Raw genomic sequence first — 21,866 nt, 5'->3', positions numbered from 1 at the left:
CAGTTCAGAATGTCTCCCATTTGGAGGTCAGCTACATAAAAATAAAAAAAAATAAAAAACGTAACTAAATATGCATTTTACTGATTTATTAAACAGTTTGTCCTTTCTCCTTATCCACTCTCACTCATTTGCACAACATGTAATAGAGAAAAAAAATGGAAAAGATTGACAAAAAATAAAAATGCAACCATAACAAATAAAAGTACAGGAGCTTGACATCCCTAAATACAACCACCACAAATTTCCTTCCCCACTACTTCTCCACATTGCCACGTAGAAACAAAAGTGTGTCCGTTTTTTTTTATTCTCTACTTTTGAAATGTATAAATGGCCACCACGTCCTTGATTTAATCTTTTGGAATGATTCTGCTCGAGTGATCGGTTCCTTAGCATGGGTTAAACGCGCTCGTTTTTTAAATGCTACCAATACATCGACCAAGTAGCTAATTTGGTTAACACAGTTAACTGGTTCCGCTTTTTTTTTTTGTCGTTGTGTTGCCGTGAAAAAAATGAAATAAATAACCAAATAAACCCAAATTAATCGATAGCCAATCAATTGCTCACTCAGCCCTACTTCCTCATCCTTATCAGCCTGGAGCACAAGGTCCCAAAGCAGCTTGGACCGCCAGAGAAAAGTGTTTGGAAAAGGCCAGAGAGACGCGACTCAGAATAGTATTCAATAGCAGGATGCACTTGAAGTGCTTTCGCTGGAAAATTAATCTTGCTTGGGAATATTCTCATTCATCCACGCCGTTTCATTCCCAGAGCATTGGGCTGTTCTGCTTTAAAAAAAAAAGTTTTTAATATCAATTCATCATAAAAGGTCTTCAGTCACAGAATATCCAGATGATGTGTTGTAGCTTAAACTAAGCGCAAGAATTAGTGCGAAAAAGCTCGCACATTAGCAGTAATGGACCATTGTCGCCTGGTTCCGTCTTCCGGCAGTCGAATCTACGTTTTCTTTTTTTATACTCGTCCCGTTTTCATAGCTCGGACTGTTTTCGCGGGCAGAAACCGTTGTCAAGTCAACAGCTTTTTAAAAGCGCTCAGGATCAAGCACTCGGATTTGTTCACAAGAACAGATTGTCTTGAGGTTGCTGCGCCTTCAGCGTTTAATCCACGCGCGGCTCAACATTGCCGTTGTCCTGTTTATGCAGGAGATTAATAATTAATCATAGTTGCAGCATGAGAAAGACAAACACTTGGGGAGTGTGGACACTCGTTCCAAAGCTGAGCACGAGCATATTACTGGCAGTAATAGCCACGTGGTGACATGTTTGTCATATTGCTTTTGTGCTGATAAAACAATCCAGATATCCCCAAAAATGATTCATGAATCTAATTGGAGGATAAAAACCCTCTTGGAGATAGGACAATGCATCGCCATGTATGGGGCTCGCTTTGAAAATATCGCAACGTATGGGAGAATGCCAAGGTTTGTGGAAAACAAGCTGTAAATAGCAACGGGAAAGACTGGCCATGCGCATAAACAGCAGCGCGCGCGCTTCACGTAGCGTGAAAACGTCCCGTCGCTCTCTTCTCCCGAAACAAGATGGCAGACCTGCATGTTGAGAAATTCCCACGCTCCAAAACTTGGATGGCGTATTTTGCCTGTCAAACAAACGTCGTCCTGATGAGATGCCGGATCGCTCAAGGTCCAATTCAAGGTTCTTGGCTACAGTAAACATTTTACCGTGGAGCCTCGAAAGGTCCATTCAGGACGTCGGTCCTATTTTTCCACATGGGAATAATTGTTTAAACTGTCACTCTCAGAATATCAATTCACTTCTGAATTGGGTCACTGATGTGATGTCCTTTTTGAAAGTAGAGAAAATCAGACATTAGATCAGGTATACGCGGGCCAGAACTGACCCATCAGAAGGTCCAATCTGGCCTGTATAGACAGAACCCAAACTGCACACTCCACAAAAAGTAACTGTTGCTGCTAATTTTGTCCACTGGGGGGTGTACTGACGACCACTTAAATGACATTCTGAAATGTGATTGTTATTCAGTATTTGATGAAAAAAAGATGTCTTAAGAAATTTCTGATTACTCTGCAGTAATAATAAATATGAGTGTTTGTGTAATTTGCACCCCCAAAAATGTTTTCGTAATGAATTTCATAAATAAATATTTTTTATTTTAATAAATATATTTTAATCAAATATTTTCCTCTGTTGTTACTTAAAGCTTATTAGACCACGGACATACTGATCTGGCCCACTTGAGATCAAATTTGGGTGAAAGTGGCCCCTGAATTAAAATGAGTTTGCCACCCTTGCATTAGAGAGAAATTTGACCAAGTTCTTTAACAAGTGGCGACCTTTTATGGACTTATTTCAAGTCAAATCAAATCAAACTTTATTGTCATTTAGTAGCACGTACAATCAGCAGTGCACAATGAAATGGCACTTGGGATCCCCATGCAATCTATAATACCAATCTATAATAAGATCAATAGGATAATCAATTAGTTGTTTAGAAAAATAAGGAGAATATTTTTTAATTATGCGGTGTACAACTGTTGTAAGCCTCTGAATATGTAAGTATATTTTGCTTTTGTATTCACTTCAATAAAAAATAATATTAAAAAAAACTTTAAAATATTTATAAAATTGATCAATAATAATATAATTGTATAATTTATTAATTTTTTTATTTAATTTTTTTTTACATTTGTTTTATAAAAACATTTCAATATAATGCCAAATAAAATTAATTTAATTAATGAATTAAGCAATGCAAACGTTCATATATTTGACTCTGTTAGCTGCAGTAATATTCGATAATATTTTTGGCAGAGGATGTAGAATAAATGTTTGCGAGTATTTATAGTTTTATTTTCAGTTTATGTCTATGGGACTTTGCATGATTTGTTAGCATTAAGTAAGTTATGAGGTTTGAAAAAAAAAAAAAACTAATTGAGCTATCACTCTTAACGTGGGGTAGCACTTTATATCTTTTGTGACACCTTGTCAGGAACTTGACTGACCTCTATCTGGACGGCATTGCACTGAAATACTTTATAATGGCAGACACCACATTAGAACTTCTTTGATTATTTGTCCTCCAACATGATACAGCAGAGTGAGTGTCCTCACCGCTTAAAAGCCCCAAAAAAAGCAACCAATGGAAACGGTCGGTGACGTTTCAAAAGGAATCCTGTAATGAAATCCTGTAAACGTCACCCTCGGCTCCGCTCAGTCTGACGCCAGCACGCGGTGTTTAGACACAGCCCGGTTGATACCCGCCCACTCCACCTGCACGTCCTCTTCCTCACCCCAAAAAGCGCTTCAGAGCCAAACCTCAACACATCTTTACCCCCGTCGTTAGAAATCCTTTCATTGTGTCGTTTTTCAGCGAACTGACATTAGTCATTAGCAGCTGGCAAGTCGGTGATGTAAAAGGCAACGCGTTTCCTCGAAAAGACATTAAACGCTGCTATTCCCGTCCTGCTGGAATAACACAGTGAGTGGGACGAGACGGGTGGAGATGAGTGATGGGTGACCCTGTAGACTTCCTGCTTGCAGAGGCAAGATGGGAGCAGACTCAGCTGCACAAATCTCACTTTATTGGTATTAAGTGTGTTTGCATGGTGGATATAGGAATTATACCCGTTCATGTCATTGCCCTCTTTAGCCTTTTTTGGAGGGGGGAAAAAAATTTGTGGGGCCTCTCTACAATTCAACAACACTGTGATGTGATTTTTTTATCCTGACATCAGCACTAGTAGAGGGGGGGGGGGGGGGGGGGGTACACAAACATGACACTGGAGAGGCGCACAGTTCATAAAGATTAGCTGGTTTATTGTGTGTTTTTTTTTTTATTGTAATGCAATTTTCCCCAAATATATTAGCCAACTTTGCATCAAAAACCACAAATAAGAATATTATAGAGTTGTGTCTAAACATGTAAATGTATCTGAACACTCAAATCATCGTTCACCATTGAAATGCATGCAAATCCCATTAATGATTGGCGGAGGTATGTGCTCCACTGCATGCGAGCAGGGAGATTAAATGAGTCACAACATAAATTGCGACGCATCCTGAGCTCTAATTCTGTTGTGGAAAAAAAAAAGACAGCGCCATTTTTCACTTGCACCCAGAATAGAACAACCTTGGACATAATCAAGAGATTGGAGTGCAAAAAAAAAAAAAAAAAAAGTAATTCACCCGTTTGTCTTTGCTGAAGACGAGTGAGCAATTGATCACACGTCAGTTGAGCGGTGACTCTTCTTGTCCGCTGCTTCCTGTATCTCAGGACATCCGACGCGTGCATGCGTGCGTCTGCTGCGTCCACGCCACCGTCATGGTGTGAATGAACGGACATTTGAAGACAATGTGTTATCTTCTTTGAAAGTCCTCAAATCTCTCCTTGGTTCTTTTTCCTCGCCGCGCCCTCAGACGAGAGGATTTGCTCTCCGCCGTTCATGGTGCTCAACACCGAGTGCAGCCCCGATGTGCTGGAGCAGATCAGGAATCACGGACTCACATTCCCCTTCAGTAAGTCTTCCCGGCTCGTTCACACCCATTATGAAAATAAGTCATTGTTTCAATTCAATTAATTTTGCTTTCATTTGACCCTCTTTTGATTTGTCCTCAGTTTGCAAAACTCGAGTGGCTCATGGTACCAACTCCCATGAGGTAAGTGTTGACTGTTTGCACTTCTCATATCAACTGTCATCAAAAACAAACAAACAATGAGTCCCCTTTTAAATTAAACCAACCTAAGCTAGCGCTAAGCTAGTTCGCCTCTCAGGTCACAAGTTTACAAACTCCCTTTTGTTTGTTCGACATCGGCCGAACTCAATACATCCTTTTGTGATTTCCTGCTCTCAGATGGCCATCATCTTCAGCGAGGATGACCTGAAAGACGTGAAGCCCCCCTGCGTCATCCAGAGTTTCATCAACCACAACGCAGTGCTTTACAAGGTCTTTGTGGTGGGGGACTCCTACACGGTGGTGGAGAGGCCTTCACTCAAGAACTTCCCTGCCGGACCTGCAGGTAAGCAAACTAGCAAGACTTTGTTTGGGGGGGGGGGGGGGATGTTTCCTCAACAAATGAGATTTGTCGCCACCTACTGCTTACATTGAACAAATACAGTACAGGTATATATGACTGGCTTTTTGCTTTGTTGTCTTTTCAGACAGGAAAGCCATTTTCTTCAACAGCCACAACGTTTCCAAGCCGGAGTCGTCCTCAGACTTGACCTCGGTACGAGGCAGATCTTATGTCACGTTACTGGCATGTTTCAGATGGCATTATGAATGTCAAATGTACATTAAAAGATTAAATATTTTATTGATACAATAAGTGTCAATAAATCAACGACCAATTGCCTACCAGCGCCCGGTTGTTCAATTCTCGGTTATTTTAACCCACCGTTAACAAACCCATCGATAAATATGCGTTGTTCAAAACATGGTTAGTCACGCTTAGTAAACGGCACCGTTAAAGTTAACTAAACTGCACGGGTTAGCACAGATATATCCCACAATTTCTCTTTTTACTTCTGGGTCGGCGAAAGGATTTGGATACTATCCAAACGACCAAACAAACAAACGTTAATCAATCAATGATTGAAGCAAGTTTTTGTGGAATAATTTTTTTTTTTAATTCATTATAATAATAAAAATTACTGTGTATTTTCAGTAAATAAAAATAAATCATTAAATATTTTGTGTAGTATTTTGGTATTTTGCCAATATTTTTGTGGCATAGAATATTGCATGTGTTTGTGTGATTTTGTTTCTCATATTTGTGTCCGATTTTTTTTTGGGGTCTAACGTAAATGTATTTTTGACTGATTTGTATTTTTTGTGTAATATTTTTGATATAATTACTTTTGTTTGTCTTGTTTTTGTATTAATATACTTCTAATATGTCTGTATTTTTTTTTTATCTAATACTTGTAATGATTACTAATATTTGTAATTAGTGTTTTAAATTAAAATTAATAAAAAAATATTATTATAATATACAAAATGTATTAATTTAACGTAAATAATTAGCCGCTATTCACAGTGTTGTTGTCTGTTTGATTATTGACATTTAAGCAAACAAGAAACATTACAGGTAAAATCACCTTCCACTAAATGTTGGGCAAGCCTCCATTTTTGAAACTCATCTTAAAAAACACATGTTTTTGAATGTGCGTGGGAAGTGTAAAAATAAATAAACACACTACATAAAAATGTTGATATGATCTCTCTCTATATTAGATGTTGACATATTGTGTTACTCTTGTTTAAGAGGGAGAACGTGGAGGGTGTGTCTCAGCCTCCCAGCGACGACGTCATCCGAGAACTGTCCAGGTCCTTGCGACAGGCGCTGGGCGTGTCCTTGTTCGGCATCGACGTCATCATCAACAACCAAACTGGCCAGCACGCCGTCATCGACGTCAACGCCTTCCCGGGTAAGTCTATTCTGGGACGGCGTCATTTCGTTATAAGTCACATCGTTGCAACCTTGTGAGTGAGTTGAGGAGCTTCATTTAGAAACTTAGGCCTTTGCTGCCATCTTGTGGCTTCTTTCTGCTAAGAAATGTTGTCGAAATGAGTTGAGGACTTTTGTTTGGTCTAAACTAGTACTTTGCCGCCTACCTTTGGGATCTTTGTTCCATGTTGAAGTTAGTTGGTGAGCTTCATTTAGAAAAAAAGTAGTGTTTTGGCGCCATCTTTGTGCCAAGGAATTATGCGGAAGTGAGTTGATGAGCTTCATTTAGACAAAAGTAGACCTTTGTCGTCATCTTGATGCAAAGAAATTGGGTTGAAATGAGTAGAAGACTGTCATTTAGGATAAACTAGTGCTTTGCTGCCATCCTGTGGAATCTTGGTGCCAACAAGAAATTATGTTAAAGTAAGTTGAGGAGCTTCATTTAGACAGACTTAGTGCTTTGACACCACCTTGTGGGATCTTTGTGCCAAGGATCTTATGTTGAAGTTAGTTGGGGAGCTCCATTTAGACAAAAATAGTGCTTTGCCGCCATCTTGGTGCCAAAGAACTTTGTTGATGTGATCTGAGGAGATCCTTTTCTCCAAAAGTAGTACTACTTTGCCGCCATCTTGTGGCTTTTTGGTGCCAAGGAATTATGTCCAAGTGAGTTGAGGATGTTTCTTTAGGCTAAAATAGCACTTTGCCGCCATCCTGTGGCATCTTGGTGCCAACAAAAACAATGTTAAAGTAATTTGAGGAGTTTCATTTAGACACAATTAGTGCTTTGACACCACCTTGTGGGATCTTTGTGCCAAGGATCATATATTGAAGTTATTTGGGGGGCTCCATTTAGACCAAAGTAGTGCTTTACCACCACCTTGGTGCCAAAGAACTTTGTTGAAGTGATCTGAGGAGCTCCTTTTCTCCAAAAGTAGCACTTTGCCACCATCTTGTGGCGTCCGGATGCAACTGACGTCCCACCCGTGTCGGCAGGTTATGAGGGCGTCCCCGAGTTCTTCAGCGACCTGCTCAACCACATCAGTAGCGTGCTCCAGAGCCACGCGGGCGCGAACGAGCCGCCCCCCGCCGGCGAGGCGCCCAAAGGCCCGAGCGGCCCTGCCGCGACCGCCGCCCCCCCGTGGATGGTGGAGGGCGACGCGGGACTGAAAGGCGCGCGCCACCAGCGGCTGGGCTGCAGCTCGCCCATGTCGCCCAACTTCCAGCAGCATTGCGTGTCCACCATCGCCACCAAGGCCTCCTCCCAGTGACTCTGCTCCGCCCCTCCCTCTGGATAAAAAAACCATCACAACAGTGACAATAACAATGAATAATAAATCATAATAATTATGATGCTAATGCTAATCTACCTAATCACAACCTTTTCCTGTGTAGTTCTTGCAAATTATGGTGATTGGGTGTAAAGCTTCTTTTTTTTATTTTCTTTTTTCTCATTCTCTCTCTCTCTCTCTCTCTCTCTCTCTCTCTCTCTCTCTCTCTCTCTCTCATTCTTTCTCATTCTCTCTCTCTCGGCCTTTATTTTTTTTTTGTAATGTTGTTTTTGTCCAATGAGACTTTAACAGTACTGTAATGTGAACCTTTTGGGAAGTCATTTGTATTCTTTGCTGCAATGACGCCCGGCTCGGCATTTTTCAGACTGGGTATAGATGTGCCACTAGATGAGCAATGTATGATCCCTGAACATCGCGGACTCCTCCGTGAGGGGCGGGAGCGTGCGTTCGAACCCAGAGATAAGCTGCCGACTTCCTGAGTGCCATCACAATTTCGACTCGAGTTGAACAGCTGAGAAGGAAAATCTCCACGTGACCAAGCGAACGCAGGAAGACATTCCGTTTCGTTCCTTCTTTCTTTCGTTTGCTTGTCTTCCGCAAAAATGATTTCCATCGTGAGGTTCCTCACAGCACTTTCGCGCCGGTCGTTTTTTTTTTTTCCTTTCTTTTATGCTCACTGCGTTTCGAGCGTAATTTATTCCACTGATTGTTTTAGATCAAAATGTGCCGTCAACACTTTAAAGGAGATTATTAAATAATTAACATTGGTTAATGGGGCAGTTTGCTTGATTGGACTCCCATACACAACTCTTGAAACGCACAGCTGAATGGGAGTCCATCCAGTCAGCTGTAATCGTTTGAAGAGCAAGTACGGGACGAGATTTTTTTATTTTTTTTACTCCAATGTAATTGTATTTTTTGTTCTTTTGAAATGTACTAAATGAGATTTTATTGGAGAGGGGGGTGTTTTATATGAATGACAGCATGTGAACAAATTTATTTACAAGAGGAACAGCTATAAAAAAAAAAATTGTAAAAGACAAATTGGAGAGTTAAAAGGGACTCTGTGCAAAATGGCCAAAATCTGGAAATTGATCTTCCTCTAAGTCTGCCACAATTCTTCTCCCGAGGTTAACAGCCTGTTGCCTTAGGTCGGCTGGGAATAAGTGGTTAAAAAAAAAGAAAAGATGGCTGCAATATGACCCTTGGGGGTTCCCCTGAGTGAAAACGCTGCCCACCCCTGCTGTAAAGTCACATCATCTCACCAGCATTCAGGACATTTTCCCACTTGGCCTTCATTTAAAGGCGTAGCTTGAAGGCAGGCAGGCTTAGAGGGAGCCTACGATTTGTTTTATGTCGCACTTGTATATGACCAAAAACTTAAAACATTTGTGAATCCTACCTGTGGTCACGTGTACCCCAGTGAGATCATGATCAGCAAGCCTGTTTTCCGCATTTGAAATGTTTACTCCTTGGGTGTCGTGTACAGTACGTGTATATACGCCTAAGCTTGCTTCCATACAGTGCGTTGTTTGGTATGCATTGTACTGAAAAGAATCCACAAACTTTTTTTTTTTAAATCAGTCGACTCACAGAGATGAAATAAATGAGTGGAAATGTCTCTTGTGTTTGTGGGTTGCTTTGAATAGTGTTAATATTAGTGAGTGAATTTGATTTCATTTGAGTGTCCAGCGATTGAAAACAAAGCCTCTAGACATTTATTGGCCCGCCACTTGATGAATGCCACATTTTATAGTACTGCTAGTAGACAACTACAACACGTTGCTGCTTTACAAAAGTATTGCTTCATAAAAATTAAATATTTTTCATTTTTCCTCTGTACATGTAAAAAAAAGATAAGAAAAAGAAAGCCATCTAACATACATAAACATGTAGATATTTACAAAGCGAGTGAAGAAGTAAATGCTAATGTGCTTGAGGATGACAAGATGCCGGGTTGGCCAACAGCCCGAGGATGGTGGAGAGGCAGTGCAACTTCTCCTTCACGTGTTCTGGAAGCTTGTCGTTCTCCTTGTACCTACGATCAACACACACGCAAACAGTTGTTTTCTTCTTCTATTAATTAAATCGATTACAGAAATTAAATTAACTGAGATATACACGCGTTTTTTTATGTTTGTTGTGCGGAGTTTCACTATATTAGTGTCAGAAAGACTGGGGAGAACGAAAGCTATATTCTGTCTTTTTCGTTTCATGTGTGTCCCCTTACGAGGTAACGCTTTCATTACTTCCGGCAGCGCCATTTTGGTATGCGCTACTGAGAATAAGTAAGTATTCTTGTTGTAAAAAAAAATATCACCTAAATCGGTGGTTCAATGTGTGTTATACATGTTTGTAGCTCAGGTAACTTCCCCGTGTTTAATTGTTTGTGCGGCGCGCTTAATTGCCTCGTTAACGTCATCGAGCTTCGATGCTAAAAATAGAACGGCGCCGTTTACGGTGTCAGTACCAGATGTGATCGGGCTGCCAGATCGTATCGGGGTCGCCTAACGAACACGTTACGCTACAGGATTGGCCGGAAATGATCCAGTTGACGTCAAACATTGGAAAGAAAATATTAAAGATGTAATTTAAAACAACAAAATGTACGGACTGAAATTGAAAAACGTAAATAAACCTAAGAATATAAACGCAAGATATGTTGAATAAATAATAAAATAGATCGAATAAATAATAAATACACAAATTAATTGCCTGAGATGTGACAAATATTGTCAGTTTAGAATGTTAATTGTTACTATTATCATTAAGTCTGTTTTTGTGATGTATTGTGATTTGTGAACAGCTAAAAAAAAAGAAACCAAACCGAAGTGAATCGCGCATTTCGTTAGCGCTGCAGTAGTGACGTCACCGGCAAGCGCGAAGGCGCTTCAATCTATTTGATTATTTCTTCAATCTTAAAGTATCCTGCTTTTATATTCTTAGGTTTATTCACGTTTTTACCATTTTCGCCCATACATTTCAATGACATCTTTATTCATTTATTTCCAATGTTTTGAATATAACTTTATTGAATAATTGTAAACGGACAATTTCCAGCCAATCCTGTAGCGTGACGTCATCTGTAGGCGACCCGATACAATCAAGCAGCCGGATCACATCGGTTACCGACAATGGCCCTCGCAGACGCTAATTACAGCTCTTATACATACTACATTATATTTTGTAATGTGGCTTTTTTTTTTCTTTGGATTTTATGTATACTAAGTCCTGCATATTGTTTCCTTCTGTTTCAGACCACACACCATAATATAGACCATACCTATAACATGCATTCAATTACATATGATTCCACCTGCTGCCATTAAACGCATTCAAGACATTCCAGCCTCCTGATTCTCTAACCAGAATCAGCGATCCATCCTGCCCGCTTCAGTCCACGTCATTCTTCTAAGTTAATGTGCACGACACTACAATTAGGTTTTGATGAAGTCATGAAAATGCTGTTTCTCACCTGGTGATGCGCCCCTCGGGAGAGGTGTACATGATGCAGGAAACTCCAGCCTGGACCACCAGCTGAGAGCCGTCGTTGAACTGCACCCACACTTCGCCACTCGTCAGCTGTGGAGTCAACACAGAGCATTTGGATGACCACCTCCGACGCGGAGTTCTTTCTCAATTGCTTGGGCCTTCAAGTACCTGCGAGGCCCAGCCCACGTTGGGCACAAAAATGGACTTGACCACTTTGCCAGCGCTCTGCAGGTCGTCCTGACACGCGGGGGAGCTTTTTTTACTCAGGCTGGCCGAGGTGAAGTCGGAGCCGTCGTAGGAGATCATCTACACGCACATGTGTTTTAACTTCAAAGATGCTGTTGTTTAAGATAACTGTGTTTGTCTATTCACGCTGCCAGTGACTTACGGAAGGAGTGATTTTTGGAAGCCGGGGAGGCGAAACGTGATCGGTAGGAGGAGGCTGGGAGGGAAGTGATGTCGACAATGGAGAGCTGGGCAAGACGGGCCTCCTAAAAATTGCAAATACAAACAGATACATTATACCGGGGGTTGGCAGCCATTTTAGGCCAATTAATTAACAACATATCTGGAGCCTCAAAACATTTGAATTCATTTTCTTCTACCTTTTGTCTTACGATTTTGTAATTTTTCATACATTTTAAGATTTTTCTGCCTTTCTGTTAAATTTGACATTTTTGGCAATTTTGTGGACATTTTATGGTAATTTAGGGGATTTCTTTTATTTTTGGACATTTCCTTTCCTGCCCTTTCTTAAATCGCTTTTCTGACTTTTTTTGTTAATTTGTGGACATTTTATGGTAATTTATATGATTTATTTTGTGTTTTATAGTTACCTTTTAAACATTTTATTTTCTGCCTTAAAAAACAACAAGATTTTCTGACTATGGCAATTTTATGTACATTTTACGCTAATTTTCAGGATTTCTTCTTTTGTTTTGGGACATTTTATAGTTACTTTTGGAACATTTTATTTTCTGCATTTTATTTACCGGTAATCAATTTTCTGACTTTTTGGGGGGCAACTGCAAAGACATTTTTGGGTAATTTTCTGCCTTTCTTCTTTTGTTTTGTTTGTTGTTTTTGTGGATATTTTTTGGACATTTTGGGGAAAAAGTCATCCACCTTTCATCTCTTTTTTTCTGACAACTTACATTTTTGGACTCTGACATCATTTTTGAATATTTAATTATGCATTGTTTTTTTTTTATCCTAATCATTAATTAATTGAATGAACATTTTATTGAAAATATATATATATATATATATATATATATATATATGTGTAAAAAAAATAATAGTTTTATCATTAATTCACTAAACGAATATTTAAAGAAAAATACAAATGAATACGTAAAAAAACATAAATTTCTACTAATTGTTTTATCATTAATTTATTTGATGAATATTTTTTATTGAAAAATAAAAAATTATATATATGTAAATAATTATTTAATATTAATTATTTCATAAATAATTCAATAAATGAATATTTTATCTAAGAAAAGTAAAAATAAATATGTTAAAAAATATATTACTAATTATTTTATCATTAATTCATTAAATTAATAATTTTTCTAAGAAAACTAAAATATGTACAAAAATATATACTAATTGTTTTATCATTAATTCATTAAATTCATATTTTATCCATGAAAAAAATATATATATATTAATTTCCACTATTTGTTTTAGCGATCTACAGGGATCCACAGGAAAGGGACGAAAGAGGCACACGTTGAAGACCCCTGTATTATAACATATATGAATCATTTGGAATGACATAACATGTACATGTACATGTATGTAAAATATTTACACGTACACAAATATACACAATATACACACAGATTTTATTCTACAGTGTTTACCTTCCAATCATGATGGGGAAGAAGGGACCTTTCTGTGTGCTTCTCTCCTCCACTTCAATGGCGGCCTCCAGCGACAGGCACACGCGATGGCCCTCGTCCGACAGCTCGGCGTAGACGCGGCTCTCGGCGCTCAGGCCGCTCAAACCCGCCTCGCCTTTCACCGTGTACGACTTGCCACTTTTCTCCACCACCCGCAGCAGTTCCGACGTCTTGTGACTCTTTGCCCCTGTGACGTGCAAGCGACAAAACTAACATTCATATGTATAATATATATATATATATATTTTAATGTTTTGTTTGTTTTACAATAAATGCCTTAAAAAAAATTATGATTAACCATGTTAATGAAAATATGTATTAGAATAATTTTAATGTTTTATTTGTAATATTTTGTCAAACATATTCACACACAATAAATAAATATGTTGCAAATAAAGATGCGAGAGACAAGTGAGAGTGGAGTGCTGTTGTCTCACCGTCATAGAAGCAGACCTCCAAGTCAGCGTTGGGGGAGTTCTCCATCAACATGACCTTTGCGTACTTGGTGTAAAGCGTCACTTTGGGGGTCTTGGACTTGACCAGCTGCACAAACTTGGAGGCGTACTGGTACTTCTTCCAGTATTTGTCTAACACAACACACAAACACGAGGATGGGATTGAGTTGAAATAAGAGGGAGGTTGTTGTTTAAAATGCACTGAAAGTATGTTCGCACCTGGAAGATCCTCGTAGCTGCAAATGAGGATATCTTCTGGGGGAGCAGGCGGGCAGTCCAGCACAGGGAAACCTTTGCCACCATTGGGCTGGTATATAGTCACCTGCAAGAAATAACTCAATATCAGTGATTCCTAAGCACATTACTGAAGCGTGGCACTGTGATGGATCATTAGGAATGCAGCAATTTCACACACTGTAATCTCTTACACCTTTTTGGGGATGAACGTTTTAAATAAAAAATAAAAATATAGTGTAATTCCATTCCATAAGCAAGATACTTGAAGCTGACTCCTATCATCAAAACATGACTGCAGTATCGATTGCCACCAGTAGAAGGTGCTAATCGACCGCAAAACGTTCACCGCGAGTTGGAATGGAGCTCACAGTTGGATATCAGCCGCAAATGTCTGTGTGGAAAATGGCCAGAAAACAGCGGCTGCGTTTCTTGAAGGCACAGATTCCGTGTCACCTGTTTTGGGAGCTGTGATAAGTCAGCTACAAAAACGGACAAGTTATCAGTTATTCTGTTTGTTTTCCCCAGCCCTACAGATAGGTAACAAACAGCAAATTCGGACATTGTCGTATTCATGAGTACAAAGTAATAGAGATTTTGAAGGACTATTTTCAGAGTGCGCATAATATTTGAGTTTGTTTTCCTTATTTATTATTATTATTATGTATTGTTTTATTTGATTATTTATTGAGAAATGATGGTAATTGGTCTAAAATGATTTATTTACAACAAATAATTGATATTTGTTGCTTTAGCTAGCCTATGCCAGTGATGTATAGAGACTGGCAGAACAATTATTCTAGGGGGTGAATCTTTCCTCTGTAATTTGCTGATATAGTGCGCTATCTGGTGGCATCTTTATACCAAGCACTTATGTTGAGCTTAATAAAAATAAAAATAAAAATAAAAATAAAAATAAAAATAAAAATAAAAATAAAAATAAAAATAAAAATAAAAATAAAAATAAAAATAAAAATAAAAATAAAAATAAAAATAATAAAAATTAAAATTAAAAATTAAAAATTAAAAATAAAATAAAAACATTCAAATTAAAATAAAAACATTCAAATTAAAATAAAAAAAAATATATTAAAAAATCAGGATTTTGTCTAATAGAAAAAATTGCCACCGCATAAACTTTTTGTTGCAAGATTTTTGTGCCTTTGCTCAGTAAAGGTTAGAAAGAACTGCATGATAACAGATTTGGGCATAAAAAAAAAGATGTTAGTGACATGACTCGCTCACCATCGAACCATCGGAGGAAATCCGAAGGACTTCCTTGACCCTCTCCTGCCCATTTTGACACTTTAAGAGCTCCATGCACACCTCCCCCGTATCCAGGATGCTCACCTGTCAAGAGGATACATCACGCTTCCTTTCAATAAGTGAACTCAACTAAAGTGACAGGATAAAATCATCAAGTACTTACGACGGTATTTTTGGTTTTCTGTCTGATTGGCTTCAGCCTGGAGGTGCACAGAGGCGGGAGGAGGTCTCTCAGCGTCTTCTCCCTGTCTACGCCGGCTTTGGCTGAGGGCAGCTGTGAGGAGGAGCATTGAGGAGGCTGGAGGTGGCTTCCGGGTGTATTCTCTCTCTGGTACACGTCCAGGCTGGAGTGGTGGGGGCGATGCGGGCCGTGATGCGGGTCAGCTGCCCGGTTTGCGGGATTTTCCGTCCACGAGCCGTGTCCTCTGTCGCTGTGGAAACTGACGCCGCTGCTGTGAGCGCTTCTGTCGATGGGCCTCAGACCGCATCCTGACAACCCAAAGACAAGATTTGTACATTTGAGCCGCTGCTTTGAACCGTGTATGGAGGATTTAAAGCTACTGTTTTTATTGGCCTCCTTTCATGCGGCAGCTTACAAAGGTGAGCAGAGGGCAGTGAGGAAAAACTTTAGGAGGTTCATCTGAAGTCTATAAAGACGAATCAGAGCCAAGTGAAAGATGAACAAAAATACTGAGAAAAAAGTTGTAATTGTATGAAAAAAACCTACGATAATGAATAAATAGTCCAAATTCCCACACAACTTAAATTGAATGTAGTGTGATGTGACAAAATCTTAATTATGTGACTCCATTCACAAAATTGTTGAAAAGTTATTTGTTTTGTTTTCTCTTCATCGTGTGACCTTATTCATTTCACATTCACTTTAATTTCGACTTTATTCTGGCAAAACGACAACTTTATTCTTGTAATATTAAAGCTTTCTTCTCAATATTTTAAGACTTGATTCTAGTGACGTTAAAACATGATTCTTGCTTGACATTTGGTTGAAAATTATAATTTTATTCTAATAAAAATTGACTTTACGTTTGTACTCACAATATTATGACCGTTTTAAAATTGCATAATACAACAACTTTTTGTGATAGAGATAATTGTTTTCAATTTTCATTTTATACAGATAGTCAGCCTAATAGCAGAATTGTCATTTTTAAATTACTGTCACAATATTCATTATAAGGAAAAAAAGTTGTATTTTTTTGTCTGCTTAGATTCTCAGTCAAAGCTCAAAATTTTAATCAAGACAACTAGACTATTTTTTTGTGTAATGTTTGCTTGTTTTTCCTAAAACATTAAAAAATGACTTAATAATACCGTTTGGTCAACATATATTTTAAATTGTATTTGTTATAACTCTTTAAAAAAAAAAAACAGGACTTTTTTCCCCCCACATAGAATTTTGACTTCATTTAGAAAACTTTTTTTTTCCTCATAATGTTACGGCAATCTTATCACTGTGGCTGTCATTCAATTAATAGAAGTGCACGATCATTTAATAACTTACCCAAGTATCTATTTATCCATCCATTCAGTTGGTACAATATTTACAAAACTGATTTGGGAAAAAATAAAAGCTCACCATCATTATTGAGCCAGTTAGTAACTCCCTCCATGTCCTGATATTGAAGGTTTGGTGGGTGTGGCGTCTGTGTGGAGAACAAGTACCCTGAGCTGGAAAACAAAAGAAGTCCAAATGAGTAAGCAGAGCGCTTCTGTTTCTGTCAATGGGATCAAGTGGAAAACCAAAGTGCTTACTTTGCAGGCTGCTTGACAGGAGGTGAAGGGATCGGCGCATGTTCAGAAAATAGTTGAGGAGTAGATGACGAGGGGAAGACTGGTCTTGTGGTGCCTGTCAGCGATTCTACAGCGTGACACCGGCCCTGCTCGGCCTGACCGGAGGAGCCGAAGCGATCTGAGGAGTGGGCTCTACGTAAATAGTGGGGCTGGTCACTCCCTCCTCCGTGAGGCGGCCTGCCCCTGCCTTCGTTGTGAAACCTGTCCAATGGCTGCTGCCGCCACTGGTCTCCGTCCTCAAAACAGGCCCGGCTGGGCTGGAGCGCAAGACCGGCCATGCGGTTGGGCAGGGCCGAGCCGACGACGTGCCTCGTCCTCCTCTGGAGACGGCTGCCGCCGCTGACCGATGTGGACGAAGCGCAGCCGGTGGAGATGGTGGCGATGCCGCTGTCCATGGAGCCGTCGTCACCCTGGCCCAGTTCCTTGGTCCTGCCCGGCAGGCTCTGGGTCATAAAAGGGTGGTCCAGCACCGCCGACAAGCTGGGCCGATGGGCGGGATCCCTTTGCAGCAGCTGATAGATGAGATCCTGCGCCTCTGGGGAAATGTGGCCGGGCATTTCGTAATCCCCGAGCACCACCTTGGAGAGCGTGTGCTTGACCGTGTCCGTGTCGAACGGCGGCCGGCCCATGAGGAAGGCGAAGAACATGCAGCCCAGGGACCAGACGTCCGACTCCAGGCCGTGAGCGCTGCGGGTGACCACCTCGGGGGAGATGTAGTTGGGCGTCCCGCACATGGTGAAGTGCTTCTCGTTGGGGAGTTTGAGCTGAGTGGCCAGGCCGAAGTCTGCGATCTTGATGTTCATGTTGTTGGTGAGCAGAAGGTTGGGCAAGGTCAGATCCCGATGCAAGATGCCGTGCGTGTGCAAGTACAGCATCCCTTTCACTATCTGATGCATAAAGTGTCTCGCTGTGGACAGACATCCAACACACAATTTAATAAGACATGGCTTCTACCCATCAACCTTTCTTTCTAGGAATAGACAACGGTATTCAGCATTTTATGAATCTCTACATCGGCCTCTTTTTTTGTTTTGGTGGCCAATGTATATTTTTTTTAAATTTTGGCTCCGACAGGAGCTTTTCTCCTCTGTCTGCTCTGAGTCAGCGGCTGTTGACTCCCTGCAGCATTAGCCTGCCCACAGCACCATCCGAGTGGTTGCTCGTGCAGTGCTAACAGCCAATAAGCAGCAATTAGCCCGCGAGCTAACGGTTAGCTCGTAAGCTAACCTAATAGCAGTTTTTTAGCGGCTATTTGGGAGTTATCCCGGGGTTAGCGTGTGGGAGAACAGTTAGCTCGTGAATTAGCAGCTATTTGGGAGTAAACGTGCGGGTGAATGGTTAGCCCGCGAGCTAACCCGCTAGCTCGCAAATTAACGGCTAGTAGGTTAGCTCGCGGGCTAATCTAATGAAAAATGAGCTTCTTTGTGGGGTTTTTATTTAATTTCATCGAACTTTTTAGGTCATAACTTTAAAAAAGTTGGGTTTGTCTATTCTTGACCCAATTTGGGTTATTTTTGACCCAACTGTTTTTAGAGAGTAGACATCAATCATGTCCGGAATTTAATTATTGTTCCCTCTAAAAAGAGTAGCAAAACAAAAAAAAATTGTATGTAGGGCTGCTCGATTATGAAGAAAATATTAATCACGATTATTTTTGGTAGTAATTGAAATCACAATTAGGATGATCATTTATTTTTGGGGACAAAACAAGAAAATGTTTAAACGTAAAAATTTGTAAGACAAATCCATTTCTTTGAAACACTATAATTATACAAGTTCATTTTGGATGAAACAAATGTATTAAATTAGTTATTTTAAATTTGAAAAAAGTGAATATATAAATTTAAACAACTCAAACTTAGTATTAATCATCTTTTCTTTTTTTACAATTATGCTGATTTTGTAATTGTAGAGTAATAATTGAAATTGTAATTGATTTTCAATTAATTTCACAGCCCTAACTGCATGTGATCGTTTTTACATACTGCATATGAAGAACATTGTTTTTTTTTTGTATAAACTGCAAACTAGCTGTCTAAGTAAAAAGTAAGGCTGAATGATTTTGACAAGATAACTACAATTTCCTTCCCTTAGTATTACAATTTGTTTTGTGATACAACTTCACAAAACATGTACCAGCGTATTCTTACATTCATTACACTCAATACTTACCTGAAACTGTAATAAACCAAAGACACCTTTACATAAATACATAAATGTGATTTTTTGATTGAAATTGAAAATAGTTCTAACCTTCATCCTCAGTAAACGGCACCTTGCGCTCTTTCAGGTAGCGGCCCATCTCCCCATTTTGGCACATCTCCAACACCAGGTACACATAGTTATGGTCTTCAAAGTAATTGTACAGCTGAAAAACAGACGGGAAGGGAAATTTAGCTGAGGAATATACAAAGTAGGTAAACACAAAATAGTTGTCGTAATAAATGAAAACTAAAAAGAGAGGGATAGGATTCATCGCTGCTTATAGGACCTCTACTACAAACACAGCGGTTGAAAGTTGGAAAGATTTGAGTAGCATTCTGTGTTTTTATTGTCATGTTTCCCCCCCCTTTTTTTTTTACATGATGCAACATTGGGAATTCCTGCAGGTCAAAAACATACCGAATAAGCACAATCATAATGGAAAAGTCTTTGAAAGCAAAAGAGTCAACAGTTGAAAAGAAGACAATACCGGTTGAGGATTAAACAATACAGAGCCTATGCAATGCAACCATGGCGACACTAACAAAAAGCGTAAGTGTGTGTGTGTGTGTGTGTGTGTGTGTGTGTGTGTGTGTGTGTGTGTGTGTGTGTGTGTGTGTGTGTGTGTGTGTGTGTGTGTGTGTGTGTGTGTGTGTGTGTGTTTACCTCAAGTATAGAAGGGTGCTTTAAACGGCAGTGAATCTCTACCTCGTTTGTCACACGCTGGACCATCCCAGCTTTGTGCATAATTTTCTTGTCAATCTGCAAACAGAGACACAAAAGAAGATGACGTAGTTGCGACCAATTATTTCTCAACAGTCTCTAACAACAGCTGCGTGGGAGTCGTCGGTTGTTGGAGGCTAGACTTTTCATTACAGGTAACGCCAATTACCCGTCATTAGCCAGGTCATTCTTACCGTTTTGATGGCAACCTCCAGACCCGTCTTGACAGATTTTGCCCGGTAAACACAGGCAAAGGAGCCTTTGCCAAGGAGGGTGAGGACTTTAAAATCCTGAATAGAAAACAAACAGGAAATTATTTTTTTTATTAATTAATTAATTACTGTGCACCTCTTTAGATGTAATCCATTTTCTTATTCTCATTCGTACTGTGATGAGCTCGAACCCATCACAGCTGACTTTGGGTGAGAGGCAACCTCTCTGACACTGTCAATCAAAAGACAGCTCACAGGCTTACTAAATTACACTTGGATCCAAATGAGACCAAAAGCATGATACCTCAATACTGAGCTCCCGTGTAAAACAAAATCTCTCCTCTTCATCTTCACAGCAGGTGTGATCGTGGGAGTAATTGAGCACCCTGCGGCACATGTTGCCTCCGTTGCAAGACGAGGCCAGACGCCAACGCTCGACGGCCGAGACAAATGCTTAACGGCCGCACAAGCCAAGAACACCTGACGCCGTCAGATGGCCAACCACAACCTGCAATTATCCCGGCGCGCTTCCCGCGAGCCGAGCCACTTGGTGGAGACGTCTCCCAGCAACGGGGAGGGGGGGAGCCAACGCGCACACGCACAAACGACAGACTTACAAAATAAATAATAATAAAAATAATAATAATAATTTGATAATTTACATAACACACCAAAATGTGTATGTTCTAATGTCAATAATAAAAACAAGTAAGAAATTGTTTAATATTCAGAATAATAAGATAGAGACTGAATGCTGTAATTGGGTAAATAACTAATAATAGTATGATGATCAGATTGGACATCCGAATTTGGGATATGACAACAATAACAAACAATAAAATACAATGTTAACAACTAAGAGTGCACAGTGTACTTATCAATATCAATAAAAAATCTAATGCATTGCACTACTGTAGAAAGACAAAATTAAATTATAGACTAAATAAAACAATTGTCCCGGTATATCACATTGGAGGTGTGTTATTTTGTCGCGAACGGCTCTAGTAAACGCATAGCAAAAAATAAACATGCAGCTCTGCTCTGCATTAGAATGCAACCTGGTTTTATTTCATATCTAGACATAAACAAAGACAGTTAACATTACTACAGTACAGTAGTTAATTTCCAAAATGAATTTTTGACTTTGAAGATGCAACCACTTCGAGGGAACGTTGAAACACAAAACAAAACTTGTCTACATGCTAAATTCATAGTCAGAATATCTTTGTTAACACAAATATCACTTTCGTATGAGTCTTTTGAGACCGTAAGCAACAAGTAGCAACAAAAACATTTCGGCTACCGAGCTTACTTAGCGAATGCCCGTGTTAGCTATAGCTAATCCAGGCTAGCGTTAACACTCACCTCAATTCTATCGCCGATTGAAACGCTCATCGTGAGTGCTTTTGTCGTTGCCGATGCATGTAGAAACTGTGCAAATGTAATCCATTCATCGATATGCGTCCAAGCGGTTCTCAGACGGCAAACGCTGGATGTTGTTGTGTTACCTCCAAAACGTTGCCGTCGCCTCCATTTTTGAAAATATGCGCCCTTTAGCCTGCGTGGCTACGTCACGCTACGTCATCGAAAAAGGGGACGTTTGACCACGCCCCCTACGCAACGCAAGTGAAACAAGACGGGGGAGATTTGAGGGGCGATTCTTTTATCTTTGGACAGCATCTTCAGTATTTTTAGCTTTTTAATGTTTTCAATGTTTAATTTTTGTTTATGTCGCGTGCCATTTTTTTAAATTATTTTTCTCTTGTGCATGTTGTTGTTTAGGATGTCAGAATCCCAGCCAGTCAAGATCATTTTCACTACTTTGTACAT

At 39.7% G+C, this 21,866-nt stretch overlaps 2 protein-coding genes across 2 annotated transcripts in view; one reads left to right on the top strand and one right to left on the bottom strand.

The window, feature by feature from the left end:
• Nucleotides 1–9,352, top strand: part of LOC147163004 (inositol-tetrakisphosphate 1-kinase-like) — a 28,994-nt gene extending 19,642 nt beyond the window's left edge. Inside the window, exons 6-11 of the mRNA XM_086095285.1 lie at nt 4,410–4,508; nt 4,609–4,649; nt 4,845–5,010; nt 5,153–5,220; nt 6,259–6,421; nt 7,435–9,352. Of these exons, the coding sequence (XP_085951411.1) occupies nt 4,410–4,508; nt 4,609–4,649; nt 4,845–5,010; nt 5,153–5,220; nt 6,259–6,421; nt 7,435–7,709 (812 nt within the window). The 3' untranslated portion in view covers nt 7,710–9,352. The remainder of the gene's footprint in view (nt 1–4,409; nt 4,509–4,608; nt 4,650–4,844; nt 5,011–5,152; nt 5,221–6,258; nt 6,422–7,434) is intronic.
• A 112-nt stretch (nt 9,353–9,464) lies between these two features.
• Nucleotides 9,465–21,569, bottom strand: plk4 (polo-like kinase 4 (Drosophila)). The gene is made up of 15 exons (XM_086094859.1): nt 21,402–21,569; nt 20,019–20,114; nt 19,768–19,863; nt 19,153–19,267; nt 16,861–17,806; nt 16,685–16,776; nt 15,251–15,576; nt 15,067–15,171; nt 13,807–13,909; nt 13,570–13,719; nt 13,094–13,319; nt 11,611–11,713; nt 11,391–11,528; nt 11,206–11,312; nt 9,465–9,768 (listed from the first exon to the last, which is right to left on the bottom strand). The coding sequence occupies exons 1-15, from the start codon at nt 21,429–21,431 to the stop codon at nt 9,657–9,659; spliced, it is 2,745 nt and encodes a 914-aa protein (XP_085950985.1). The 5' UTR covers nt 21,432–21,569; the 3' UTR covers nt 9,465–9,656.
• Between the last annotated feature and the right edge of the window lie 297 nt (nt 21,570–21,866).

Source organism: Leptonotus elevatus, chromosome 14 (genome assembly GCF_054856555.1).
Source record: "Leptonotus elevatus isolate MCC_2025b chromosome 14, RoL_Lele_1.0, whole genome shotgun sequence".
NCBI lineage: Eukaryota > Metazoa > Chordata > Actinopteri > Syngnathiformes > Syngnathidae > Leptonotus > Leptonotus elevatus.
The sequence above is the reverse complement of the archived record's forward strand: the minus strand, read 5'-3'. Positions and strand labels throughout refer to the sequence as shown.